Below are 13,935 nucleotides of genomic sequence, written 5' to 3'. Positions count from 1 at the left end.
GACGCGAGGCATTGTCTAAAATTTTTAAGGTAGATTATCGTCAGCATCATTAGACGTTTTAATTATTTCTCACTGTCAAACCACTTTATTTACACTCAATGACATAGACGATCTACTGTCGTCAGATCCTCAGTTGGGGTCATCGGCTTCAGCATCTTCACCCTCCGCTTGGGCACTGGGGGTGGCTGTGAAGTACACGAGTTCAAACGATGAGCCAAGAACAATATTGTTATGAAATAACATAAAACAGTATAAGCATGATGGAAACATTGACGAGTTTGTCCATAGATTCACAAACTATTTATCTGTCAAGGTATATCAAGACATGACCAAGGTTTCTTACCAGTGATGCCACAGGCATGTAGAAACGTCTGGTGAGATTCTTCCCAGTACTTGGAGGCCAGCAGTTTCTCCCTGAAGGCGCGGGCTTCCGCGAACTCTGACCTGGCGTTCTTGAGGACGTCCTCGATTCTTTCTGCCCACTTCTCTACATCAGAGTCGGTCGCGGTGTCTCCCGTCATCTTGACGATGCAGTGGCGGAACTTGGGCTGTCCCAGCCTGTCTGATAGCTCCTCTATCAGCTCTGCAAGGCCCGAGTGCTCTGAGATGAGGACGGGAACTCCTGCCGCGATGGCCTCCAGGCCGACCAGTCCGAACGGTTCGGCCCGGGACGGCATCAGGACCAGGTGACAGACCTCCATGTCTCGGCGGATCTCCTCTTGAGTGCCGTACGGAAGCAGGGTGGGTTTGACCCGGCCGGATCTCAGTTTCTCCTCCAGGATTCTCTTGCTATCCTTGAAGTCGTTCTCATCGATGCCGCGGACTCTCAGCCTCAGTGTGTACTGATTGTCAAGCCGCTGTGCCGCCTTGTCTATGGATCCTGCGGCCAGGTCGTGACCTTTCAGCCTCTCCACATTCCGCACCCTGCCGATGGACAGAACTACTCTCTCTGGCTTCTTAACGTCGTCGCTTTCACCAAAGATCACGTTTGCATCGCGGAAGATCTTTAAAGGTTCAGGTAGGAAGATGTGGTGAGTCACGTGACGCTGACGGAGGAACCTGTCGTAATGGCGGTGAATGCGCGGTCCAACCGAGAAGACGACATCAGCCTTGCCAATGTCGTCCTGGATGCTGGCTTCCTTCTTCCCCACACCCAGGGCCTTCTCGTCACTCTTGTAGTGCTCTGTCTCCTCTGGCGCCACGTGACCAAACATGGCGAGCTTGGCGTGTGGAAATCGCTCCTCTTTGATCTTCCTGGCTGCTCTGCTTGTGACGTCAACATGGCCCACAATGCAGCAGACATCTGATGGGATGTGTGGAAAGTGATGTTTGTGGTACACAGTCAGCCACTCTAAGGACGGCTTCGCGCTGCTGTCGGGATCAAGACGCGGCTTGAGGAGTTTCACTCCGTCTCGTTCTGCATCCCTCTCGTCTTGTTCACTTGCCTCCAACACGGTAGCGTAGACCTCGGCACCTGCAGCGGCGATCATACGCGCGACACTCAGGTTGATGGTGGAGATTCCGCCCTTCGACGTGCAGTATTCTTGACTAATTAACAGGACTGAAACTCTGGCTGGAATAGAAATCGCAGATGAACTTAAAATGAAAACACAGTTCTTGCCATCTCAATTTCTTCAGTTTTCTCTATTGCAGACAAAACTAGAAACCATGACACAGCGGAATTTCATAGAACTGTGTCTATAAAAAGACTCCAAGAAAATGGAAAGGTATACGTCAAATAGTATATCATAATTTTGTGTATAACCATACATTCCGAGTATACATTGCAATATAAGTCAAAGTTTGAGTGCTGCAATTACTACCGTAACGTCGCTTTATGTGTATTATATTTTTCCGAACGGTCGCTCCTGATTGTCAAATATTTTGTCCATAAATTGTGGAGGGAAGGGAAATCTTCAGTGATTTCCGAGAAATTCCTTCCAAACTCTCACCAGTTGAACTTTCCTCTTTCCTTTTCTTAGATGGCACGTCTGTGCCTCTTAGGTCTCCACCTTTTGACTTCTTGCCTGTCAAAGACAAAAGAAAACGAGCATTTACATACACTGTTTTACTATACATATTTGTGTTTCGTTCGCACTAGGTTATAGTCATGAAGCCACACGCGTATGCCTTAAATGTAACTACAAGGAGGAACTAGCTACAGGCTATAAGGGTACTATCTTTACCTTCAGGCAAACATCAAAGCTCTCTAACTTAGGTGAATCGCTTTGGTTATCGATGTTCTCACCTTTCTCCGGCGTCCGGCTGGACTTCCTCTTCCTGCTGGAGTGAGCGGCAGGCTCTGCGGCACGGCCGCTGTCTGGATCATCAGATGGACCTGCAGCATCTATCTCATGATCACCCCTCGATGTACGTCTGCCTGCTGGTTTGATGATTATCTTTTAACATTTTATTCATTTATCTAAAAAAAATCTTGTAGGTGGTCCCTTCAGTTAAATCAACTGATTTATCGTTTTGCCTCAGTTTGTAACTTTTTGCGTTTAAAAGCTTATCGCTCGAGGAAAACTTTTTATCAAATGTACAAATATAAAATGTCATATCTCTGATTGCTACAGTTGCATTAGTTCGTTCCGAGGACTACTGGTGAGCACCCACATTTACTTTCGACTCTCAAAGCTGAGGCTGGAAGGAAGGTGGTTTTGTTTGTTTTTGCTCTACTGGTCGCTTTCTGACGGTCGACGAAATAATGTAACAATCTGCCCATTAGACCTCTGCTTGGACTTTGAGAGAAATGCAAATTGTGGAAACAGCCGTTCGCCTGGTCTTAATACAAACAAAGGGGATCACCTGAAATCCTTGTTGAATCCGGCTGTCTCCCCATAGACTCTCCCTGCTGAGTGGGTGTCGAATGGCCACTGTCAGACCCTTCAGCCGTGAAGCTTTGCTTGTGGCGACCTTTATAAGGAGAAGGGCATTTTGTGCAACGATTCATTGAGCTTTGATAACTGCTAAGTGTTTATCACTTCTTATCGCTTTCTGTTCTCTGCTGTCATTACCTAATTGTTGGAGACGTTTTTCGAGGACAAAGAAATGCGGAACTAATTTGTGTAGGCGCCTTAATTGGTGCATGGAAAACTTCTTCTATGTTTTAGGTACTTGACCTCGAAAAAATTTCATTGCCAAATTTTCAGCAGTTTAAAAGAGATAAGATCTCAACTCATTAAATGGTGAGATTTAAGAAAGATCTTATTTTGTTTGATGTCAACATTTTGTGATACGTACGAACTTACCCAGCGTCAGTCCTGAGATGAATTCCTTTGAACCATCCTTGCTCTTCTCCAGCAGTTCTAGGTTTAGTCGCGAGGTGGTGCTGCTGTTCCAGATGTCGGCACTAACTTCCACCCGGAACGGTTCGTAGAATTTGTTAGTGTCGAACGTGTCTTCGAACATGAGACACTGAAACAAATTTCAAGACGACCCCTTTTCAAAATGAATAATATTAATACACAAACTTTCGCGGTGGTTTTATGTTTTATGTTCCGAGGTGATCGCTTCACCGCGAACTTAAAACCATCGCGGGCAGTCTTCTGCTCACGCCGCCTACGGCATCCCTTGCACGTATTAAACATTGTCACAGTATCATAAGAATGAAATTGGGGTGCTCGTCACGGCGAGGACACAAGAATACTTACAACACTTTTTTTTAGTTCATTAATTTCTCGATATGAGCTACTATATAACACAATGGCAGAAAAGTAGTTTTGTATTACGTATTCAGAGGGTAGATGCGGTTGACTCAATGACGGTTAATTACGCCAGCACTGCTAAAGTACAAATTGGACTGTTCAGTCCATTCCAGCATCATTGCCGAGTAACCAGTAAGTAGTTTCAGACTAACGCTTCGTAGAGGCGCAGGGCTTTCCATGACAGTAAGTGACAACAGTATAGTACAGTTGCAGTATAGTTACGTGCTGTAAATGCATTTTAGTCTGCGGGATGACGCTACTACAACCGTTTTCAACACTCCATTTTCCCACTACCGCGAAATCACTCGAACTTCAATGCATTTGCAGAATTTTTTTTTTAATTTACCTGTTTAATTACTTCCTTGGATGTATTCACGCTGTGTAGCAGATATATAGTCAAGGACCATTGTTATGGATACAGCAGTTAAGACAACAAGTGTTAGGTCGCTAAAACAGAAAACAAACCTCCGGCGATGAGGATACAAACGTGTCTCTGCCGTTTGTAACGCTCCCTTCAAGATAGTAGGTATCACCTGGATACAGCTGGCAGGTCTTGTAGTCGCACAGTGAGAAATTCAGCTTCTCTTCGTCCTCCGCAAGGGTCTATATGAGTGGCACAGTTGTTGTTTATATAAAGTAAGGAACTGTTATGAAGTGAGAAAAAATGTACAGTTGCTTTGAAATTATTGACTGAATGCCAAATAGCAAGGATGTGATACATACAAGTGTATAATCTATGTTAGCCCCTACCTCTTTCATGATCCTTGTATTGGAGACGATGTAAACTTTCAACATAGAAATGTCGGAGTCGTCCTGGCAAGCAAATGCCGTCAACAGTCCGTTCCTGGAGATGCCCAGGACTTTCTCTGTCCTTCCCACCACCCCGAAAAGGCTGCCTTTCTTGAACCTGGTCACCGCGTGCGAGGGGGTGAGTTCTGTAACCGGTAGCAGCTCGGGGGAATCTCCCACCACGTGCACGACTTGGAGGTCTTCTGTGGTGAGTTCTGGAGAAAAATGTAAGAAATCGTGATGGCGGTTTTGATACAAGCGACGTTTTATGAAAGAAACAAATTGAGGAATTGGATTTTTAGCTTCCATTTTCCCTTACCTGTTGCATCAGCCAGGCACAGCACGTGCGGCAGTAGGATTTCCATCGGCCCCTCCACGCCCTCACACTGGATGGAGAAGAGCGGACCCACCGGCATCCATTCCCCCACCTGCTGCCAGTTGTCGGACCAGTTCGCACTCCTGTAGGTCACGTGCAGCGGGTAGGGCGTCACCACGCCCAGGTCGGTCCGTCTGCACAGGTACTTCCCTTCACCTGGCAGGCGGAGGGACCTGAGGAGATAAACACAGGTATTGTAGCCAGGTGTTCAAACATACAGGTGTTACACAGCGGGTAGGGCGTCACCACGCCCAGGTCGGTCCGTCTGCACAGGTACTTCCCTTCACCTGGCAGGCGGAGGGACCTGAGGAGATAAACACAGGTATTGTAGCCAGGTGTTCAAACATACAGGTGTTACACAGCGGGTAGGGCGTCACCACGCCCAGGTCGGTCCGTCTGCACAGGTACTTCCCTTCACCTGGCAGGCGGAGGGACCTGAGGAGATAAACACAGGTATTGTAGCCAGGTGTTCAAACATACAGGTGTGACACAGCGGCTAGGGCGTCACAACGCCCAGGTCGGTCCGTCTGCACAGGTACTTCCCTTCACCTGGCAGGCGGAGGGACCTGAAGAAATAAACACAGGTATTGTAGCCAAGTGTTCAAACATACAGGCCTGCACAGGCACTTCCCTTCATCTAGAGGGCGGAGGGTCCCAAGGAGATACACACAGACGTTTATATGCTCGAACTCTCCAGTAGTGTATGACAGATGGCAACGATGCTTTCTCACTCATACAGATGCAACACTAACTGTCTAGGTCTCTCTCTATTGCATTGAGCGCCAAGCCTGCAGACGCTTACGATTACATGTATCTACGTTTACTTGAATATCACCAATGGGTTCTGTAATTAGTTCTGTAAAAAGCAGTGTAAATAGATTACCACTGACTTCATTGCTGCAGGGTCTTGTACAGTCATATTGAAATGTTTTCACTTTCACTTCATTTGTTTTACCAGGAGAGTACACTCAGGTCGAAGCTTGGCCTGCTTTTCAGGCAGTCCTGGACTTACATTTGAAAAAAACAACACCAAGACAATACAATGCCTACTCACCATTCGGTGTCTCCGGTCATCTCAGGACTGATTTCTTGTGACCGCAAGGCTTCGCGGTAGTCCTGTATATATGGGATATAGGTGAAGCTGATCATATACATGAACAAGTATGTGATCAGTAGTAAGTCCAAGAGGATCATACTTGAATATATATGAATATCTATGTACAGTACTAATAACCTTATTAATGAAATAAGAGGTGTGATATCCTAAATATACGTTACACAAACTTAAGACATTTCAAGAGCAAACAACATTTCATTCGAGCTCCACCGAAGGGAATGGCTATCAATGACGTCACTCCTGTCCGTGACGTTTGCTTTTGGAAAATTTTTTCATCATCATTTCTAACAACATCATTCAGATAAATTGCTATCGCCCAATCGGTTATGGAAATACGGTCAATGGCACCTTAACCCTATTCCTGTTACAGTGATAGGGAACAGAAGTTATACTTAATTCATAAAGTTTATGATAATTCACCTTATACATCCCCTGTACATCTGCAGCCAGGTCCGGTTTGCCCATGTTCTGCAGTGTTTTCTCCAGCTGCGGCAGGTAGTGGAGCGGTCCGTGGGGGGTCTTGGTGCGCCACGCCTTCAGCATCTGGAACGCCTTCTGGGTTTCATTATAAAATCTAATGTTGTCCAGCACGGCCCTGTTCAGTCCCAGCTCCTGTCCCAGCCGGGTCCACAGCTGCCACTCCTCACCAACAGCCCTGCTGATCTGGTACAACCGGTTGTCTGGACAGAAAAAGAATAACTTTTATGAATATACTAAATGGCAATGAAGTTTATTGCATATCCATGCCCCGTTAGGACTAAATACAGTACGTTCCATACAAAGAGAATGCTAGGTACTCGTTAACTATTCTATGTCCTACCATATTATTGCATGCTTTTCCCATCTTCTTAAAAGATGTGAAGACGAACTTACATCGTGGTTAGCTGATGACACTGGATTTTTAAAAAGTCTTCCTTTGCTAGGTGTGTATATTTCTGTTTTACAAGTGAAGCATTAACAAAGGTACATTTCTAAAGAAATGTTAACTGGTTAACATGTACATTGTTCCCCAATTAGTGTTATAACCAAGTTGATTAAAGAGCCATAAAATGCAACGAGATAATTTCCATGTTTCAATCATTGGAGGTGAACAAGGGTATTTGTAAAGCTGATATTAATGAAACATCAAAATGGAAAGTTGCTGTTTAAAGTAAGGAATAATTTATGTCAAATATGTTATTTTTTCCGATCAATCTATACTCTGCTTTTACAAATAAAGTGAAAGTGAAAGCTTTGCTTACTTGTATCTACAATTTAAAACTTTATTTCTTACCGATGAAGTACTTGCCAAAGACGTTCTCCGACGTTCTGACGTCAGGAATATCGAGTGGCCGTTCCCAGTTTCCTTCAGACATTCTCAACAAGTCACCCGGCGCGTGACGCCTCACAGCCTCTATAGTGAGTGACTTTGTTGTTACTCCGCTTCCAACACTGTTACTGAAGTACAAGGCAGGAAACTCGTCCCAACAGGCCTCCATCACCTTCGCTACCGTCTGAGCCTGGCGCCACGCCTTCTCCGGCTCTCCCCGGATCCGGATTTCTTCTCTTGTAGAGAAATGGCGGTACATCACGTCTTCTGAGTTCTCTCCAACATGAACGACAACTGTGTCCTTGGTGAGGAGACGGCGTGTAGTCTGCTCCATAGACAGAATACGGGAGACCATCGTTTCCGTTAGACCCAGAGGAGGCTCTTGGCTGTACTCTATAATAAGAGAGATCTCCTCTCCGCCTGATGGCACAAGCTCTGACCAGCAGCGCGCCACCTCGTCAGGCTGGGCGGCAGGAAGCTCTGTTGGAAAGATCACCGACCCTGAGTAACACAGGCCGAAGTGCTTCATCAGGGGAAGGAGACTGTTGAAGGTGGCAATGTTGTCTCCAAGCAGGTTCTTCATGAAACTGTCGCTTGCCCTTCCCGTCTTCAGGAAAGACGCCCTGTCTTTAGCAAACTGCACTCTGGTATGTTCAGAGAGAGACTCAGCTTTGCTGTCCAGATATGCCGGTAGGTCATGTCTGAAGATCTGCTTGAAGAGTGTGAGGATGATGGTTGGGTCCGGGAAGACCAGATCTTCCATCCCCCTGATGTGGTTGTAGAACAGGATCTGTCCGGTCACGTGCAGATAGATGAGCGCGTTCAGGACGTCTGACTCCTTCATCCCTGCAGCTGCTCCGACGTCCTGACAACCCCTGACATGAAGGTACGGCCGTCCTGAAGTCTTGATGTTTTCTGACAGTTTCGTCCAGGAAGTCGGCAGCTTTTGGCGGGCAGCAGGGAACAATCGCTCGTCCTTCACCATTTCTGCCATCTTGTCGCACAGAGCTTCGATACCCTGGAACGTCTTGCTGCTGACCGGGATAACCTGTACGTTTGACAGACCGTTGGGTCGTCCGTCAAGTAACTTCTCCAGTGACTCTTTCTTGGCCAAGATGTCGTCTCTTGTGAGACCGTAGAAAGGTCCGGCCAGGTCTGATTTGCCGTTCGCTGCATCCACCGCCTTCTGACAGAGTTGAATCTCTTCATTTAGCTTGGTTTGTATTTTACTCTCAGCGACCTGGATGTCTCTCTGGATGGAGGAACAAGCTGCTGCTATCATCTCCTCGGCCTTGTCTGGCGGGAACAGGTCGACTTTGGTTCCTACAACAAGGATAGCCGGGTTGAACACGTGAGAAGTCACGGATGTTAGCCACGTTCCCACTCGTTCCTGGAACTCTTCTGACTTGTATCCTGGCAGGTCTACATTGAGGATGTGCAGGGCCTGACGTGTCAGGAAGAACCGGTGCGTGTAGTGGTAGATCTGGTGACCTCCGAAGTCGTACATCTTGTACTTGACGTTATTCTTGTTGTCATCGTAAGTGATGATGTCAACACCGATGGTTCTGTCAGTTTCACTCTCTACGTGACCTTGACCCCTTATCATACAGTTGAGCAGACTGGTCTTCCCTGCCTCCGTCTGTCCCAGAATCACACACTTGACTTCGGAAGGTGTTGTGACGTCATCCACATGCGCACCGGGATGACTTAGATGTTTCTTCAGGATGACTAATGCGGAAAAGGTTATATAAACTATGTTACTGTAGAGATCACGCTATTGGCTGTGACGTTTGGACAGTGTAAAATAACCTTTTTAAAACATATTTAAGATGATACGCCCTGTATGAAAGTAGAAGAGAAGTATTGGTAATGTGTAACAAGTGACAAAGAAATGTACGCGGAGATAACATGCTGAAAGCAAATTTATCAATCAAATATCAAAGAGGACTACCCAACGTAAATTATCCCAGCCGTTAAAGTTTCCTTGTAAAACAGCCAAGTGTGCGATTCTCTGGTGACTTGTGAGTATATATATAGGATGGATATAAATACGGATTTTAGAGAAGCCACGACCGAAAACTATGACAAACTAGAAAGGCCGACATTTGCTTGAGAGCAAATAAAGCATATTTCAGCCATCTCCCTCCCCATGCAACAATAGGCTATTTCAAAATCACTCATTTGAAAAATCACTTTTACTAATGACGGTTTAACCCAAAAAATGAGTCTTACAAGTTCAAGAATGGACTCCAGTGCACCCTATGTGAATTTGCACAATAGACCAGTCCAGAAATACTCCCACTGAAACCTTGGCCTTTTGAATAAGAAACCAAATCCAAAATTGAATTTAGCAAAAAAGGTCCCAGTGCATAAAAAGGTATAATAGACCAGTCTAAAAACACTTCCACTAAAATTGAATTTTGAATCATCACCCGTTCAAAACTGAATTTGAAAAAATCCCCCTTCCGTGTAAAGTAGAGCAGTCCAAAAATATATCCGCTAAAATAGGACTTTGACATAATCACTGAAGTCCAAAAAATGGATTTTTTAAAAATGCCCCCTCTATGCAAGAATGGACTCTTCCAGAACACCCATGTAAAATTGCAAATTAGACCAGTCCAAAAATAACCCTACTGAAAGACTTTGACAAACTAGAAGTCACCAAAGTCCAAAATATGAATTTTGAAAAATCCCCCCTCCGTGCGAGAATAGACTCTTCCAGCACACATTCTGTAAAATTGCAAAATAGACCTGTCCAAAAATGCATCCACTAAAAGACTTCACCAGTCCAATGATGAATTTAAAAAAAAATGAACCCCTCCGTGTAAGAATGGACTCTTCCAGATAACACCGGGCTCGTTGATTGGCTGCCACCCCCCCTCTTTAGGATATAGATTCAGGCTAAGTGATTGGTTACCTATCTAATTAGATTAAATAGACATATATGCCAGTAGGTGCAATCTGCAGCTGGGGGTCAACGACCTTAAGGTCATTGACCCCTCTGGCTATTGGAAAATGACAAAAAAATCCCCAAATATATCATTTTGACGTAGTCTATGACAAAAATTATACATGTGTCATTTGAATAAATATCTAGTGCACCCTTTTACCAAAATTTAGGTCATTTGGTTTTAAAACCAGAGCACAAGAGCCAAAAGTGTACTTTTTGGTCATAAAATGGCCAAATAATCGCAAAATTGAGCATTTTATTGTACCGTATGCCTCAAGTGTTATTGAATCCATGTGCGCATATGTCTAGGGCACTCCTATACTAAATTTCAGGTCATCCGGTTCTAAAACCAAGGTACAGGAGCCAAAAGTGTCCCTTTTTGGTAAAAAAGAATGACCAAAAAATCGCAAAAATAAGTATTTCGTTATACTGTACACCAAAACTGATATTGAATCTATATGGGGGACTTATCAAGGCACATCTGTACCAAATTTCAGCTCATTCGGTTATAATACCAGGGTACAGGGGGCCCAAATATACAGTTTTGGTCTTAAGATGACCAAAAAACCCTAATAAAATCATTTAAGAGACAGATATGGAAAAAATGAAAAAATTGTCCGAGGGTATTGGCCCACTCTACCCTTGTGCCAAATTTCAAGTCATTCGGTTGACGAACAAGGGAGATACCGTGTTCTGAAGATTTGACAGGAGAAAGAAAGAAAGAAAGAAAGAAAGAAACATTACGAATACAATATATTTCACCATACCTATGGTATGGCTGAAATATAAATATATGGAGCCAGAAAATTTCAAAATTTGAAATATGGGAAGTATTGATGTTTTGGCAACGAAATAGTCATAGCTACGTCTACCTTGACTTTCTTGTTCGAAATGTTCCCTCTGTGCCGTTTGCTGACCAGGTTGTGCCGCCTGCTGTTCCCCGATGCCGACGTCCCGCTCCCAGACCCGCTCCCAGACCCGCTCCCGTTCCTCCATCTCCTCCACCAGGAAGTCCTGTCCTTCCTCCCGCAGGACCCGCACTAACCAGTCGTACGGCTCCTGCCGCCTCCTGTTATACTGCAGCATGTTTACCAACCGCTCCCCCCTGCTTACTGGTGTCCGCTCCGCCTGGGGGAGGGAACATCGGCAGGGTTGATGCGACTTCACAGCAATAACCGCTGTATAACTTTATCCTTATTTGTGCTTGTTAGGTTTCAATCAATGAATAAAGAGCAAGAACCAGGTAGGCGCATACATATATGTTAACATACAGGTACACAATTATACTATTTCTAGTCATCCTCAAGTATATAGTCAATGTCATCATTACTAATCAACAAGCACAGGGCGCAGTTTTATACAAGATCACACCTACATGTACCGCTCATTTTGTTGCACTTAATCTGTAGCACGTTTTTCCAGGATACTGGTATACTGCGTATGTTGGCAGCCTAAAATATGGTAAATATCTGTCTATTCCAATCTTAGCACATGTACCAAGTGTTTAAAAGTATAGAAGTAATTGGCTCTAACTTGTGTTGGAGCGCAGTTTTCATATCTACAATAAGCGACACCTGGCAGCTCTGATGAAAAGTACAGTCAATATTTTTGCAATTTTTGACGTCGTTTCTTATTGCAAGAAGTTGAAACACTTTCACTTTCACAGTAACACTTTGAAGGGGTGTGATTACTGACTGTCACTCATCATTCAATGACGATATCTTTAATTTCAAGCCATATACTTGAGACTTATTAATGCAAATGGCTATTAGGTCTACCGACGAACAACAGCACATAACTCTGGAGGTATAATGAAACCTCATATTGACTTTTTTTAGTTCACGCCGTTTTGTTTAAAAAACTTATCGCAATTTTATTGTAAAAACATATCGTCAAGTCTGTGGTGTTGTGTAACACATATAGAGTTTCGTAAGAAGTGTGTAACCATTATATTGTTGTAACTATTACTGTAAATGCAGAAATGTTCGCGGTGGATTAATGTTCGCGGTTTTCGCGGTGACCACTTTACCGCAAAATTAAAACCACCGCGAACATTTTTCTATTATGGTATTAGATTGCAGTTTATGGTGTTACCTCGAACTTAAATCCACCGCGAAAAGTCCCTTTTCCCGCTACCGCGAAATTAAATCCCCGCGAACTTAAATGCATTTAAAGTGTATTTTGTTAAATACAGATCAAGGCAGACGTATCTAAAGCCTATAAAACTGTGTGAATGTAAAGTACATGTAGCAGTGCTGCTGTTATCCAGACAATTGCCGCTTCCACCATGTACCTTACCTGGATATCCCGGACCCCAGCCGGACTCAGCTGGTTCTCCTGTTCCAGTCGTGTGAGAACAGCTGAGAGGTTCATGTTGTCAGCCAGGAACTCACGAGTACTGAACAAGGCCCACCAGCACGGTGGCCTCAGTTCACCTGTGAAGATGGGAAGACAAACATCACACGTCAGTCTTACCTGGTTCGGACTTTGTAGGGACATCATATTAGTTAATGAAGTGTCTACTAGTAGATAACTCACTACGGCAAAGAAATGTACTCACGACAATACTAAATTTCTGTAAACGGAACAACCGTAGCAAAACTAGAACCTTTTGTTGTTAGTGCAAAGAGGTTATCTGGAAACTACATTTCGGTTAAGAAGCCGTCCAAATATACAAGCAAAGAAGAACCTACCGAGCAGGTTTATTCCACGCATAGTGATATCAGATGAAAATTATTAGAATATACGACAGACTTGACGACATTGTACGGTTGTTTCTACAGTCTGACGATTACATTATGTACCAGCCATGATATGTCCACCCTCACCTGTCTGTCTACAGAGCGTGTCACGCACATCCCAGGCGATGCCTTCCACCCCCCTGACACCACAGCCGGGCATCGTCTCCTCAACCCTAGGACTGTCCCGCTGGACCCGCCTGGCCGGCGCCTCCAGGGTTGGGTACTGCCGGCTGACTAACGTGCCGAACTCACGGAAGTCATCCTTGTTCTGGTCCAGCCAAATGACGTATCGAGGCTTGTTGTTCCTCACGGCAGTTTCCAGTCCGACCGTGAGCGAGGACTGGTCAGCAAGCAGGTGTCTGCTGATCACGGGCACGACAAGATTCACTCGACCGAGGGTCAGTGTGGACGTGAGCTGTGCGCGGCTGACGTCACCAGAAGTACCTGTGACCTGCTGACAGGAGATGTCTGTCTGGGGTAGGCTGTAGGAAGGCTCGTAAAGACCCACCAGCTTCTCCACCAGCCTCTTGACGAACTCCCCATCCTCTGCTGCGTAGAGGACAACAACACGCGGACCTGGTAAGGAACAACAGCGTCACAATATCAATATATTTGTTTGTATTATTTGTTTGTGTTTCAAAAGTCTGAATCTTTTTGGTCATTTCAAAGATTAGGGTGTTGATTACCATCATTTAGAATTTGGGATATGCAAAAGTAACAAATCTCAAAGCGCTTTGTTAACTAGAATTAAAGTGAGGTTTGGAGTGAAAGTGAAAGTATTGTACAACACAGTGGCTTATCATGAGTCAAAATAATTACGATTACTGAACTAAGAAGGACTGGACCTTTAGGATGAAGTAACATATCTTATGAAGCCACATTAGTCTATCTGCACCTAACAGTAACTTTGAAATGAATATGAAGAATGTGACTCACCTGTTTCCAT

At 44.7% G+C, this 13,935-nt stretch overlaps 1 protein-coding gene across 1 annotated transcript; it reads right to left on the bottom strand.

The window, feature by feature from the left end:
• Positions 1-13,935, bottom strand: LOC118411848. Its single transcript, XM_035814336.1, has 16 exons — positions 13,926-13,935; positions 13,077-13,565; positions 12,547-12,683; positions 11,121-11,376; positions 7,263-9,026; positions 6,410-6,669; positions 5,927-5,988; positions 4,816-5,045; positions 4,458-4,711; positions 4,173-4,310; positions 3,252-3,417; positions 2,809-2,916; positions 2,249-2,383; positions 1,953-2,027; positions 344-1,573; positions 1-185 (listed from the first exon to the last, which is right to left on the bottom strand). Exons 1-16 carry the CDS (start codon positions 13,933-13,935, stop codon positions 130-132), a joined length of 5,370 nt encoding a protein of 1,789 aa, XP_035670229.1. The 3' UTR covers positions 1-129.

Source organism: Branchiostoma floridae, chromosome 3, assembly GCF_000003815.2.
Source record: "Branchiostoma floridae strain S238N-H82 chromosome 3, Bfl_VNyyK, whole genome shotgun sequence".
Lineage (NCBI taxonomy): Eukaryota > Metazoa > Chordata > Leptocardii > Amphioxiformes > Branchiostomatidae > Branchiostoma > Branchiostoma floridae.
The sequence above is the reverse complement of the archived record's forward strand: the minus strand, read 5'-3'. Positions and strand labels throughout refer to the sequence as shown.

What these genes read in the sequence shown, in the direction of transcription:
- LOC118411848 (XM_035814336.1), bottom strand. An exon ending in TTTCGAACAAGAAAGTCAAG is followed by an intron (nt 9,027 to 11,120) that starts GTAGACGTAGCT and finishes TTTCCGCATTAG; the next exon opens with TCATCCTGAAGAAACATCTA. An exon ending in ATGACCGGAGACACCGAATG is followed by an intron (nt 5,046 to 5,926) that starts GTGAGTAGGCAT and finishes TTATCTCCTCAG; the next exon opens with GTCCCTCCGCCTGCCAGGTG.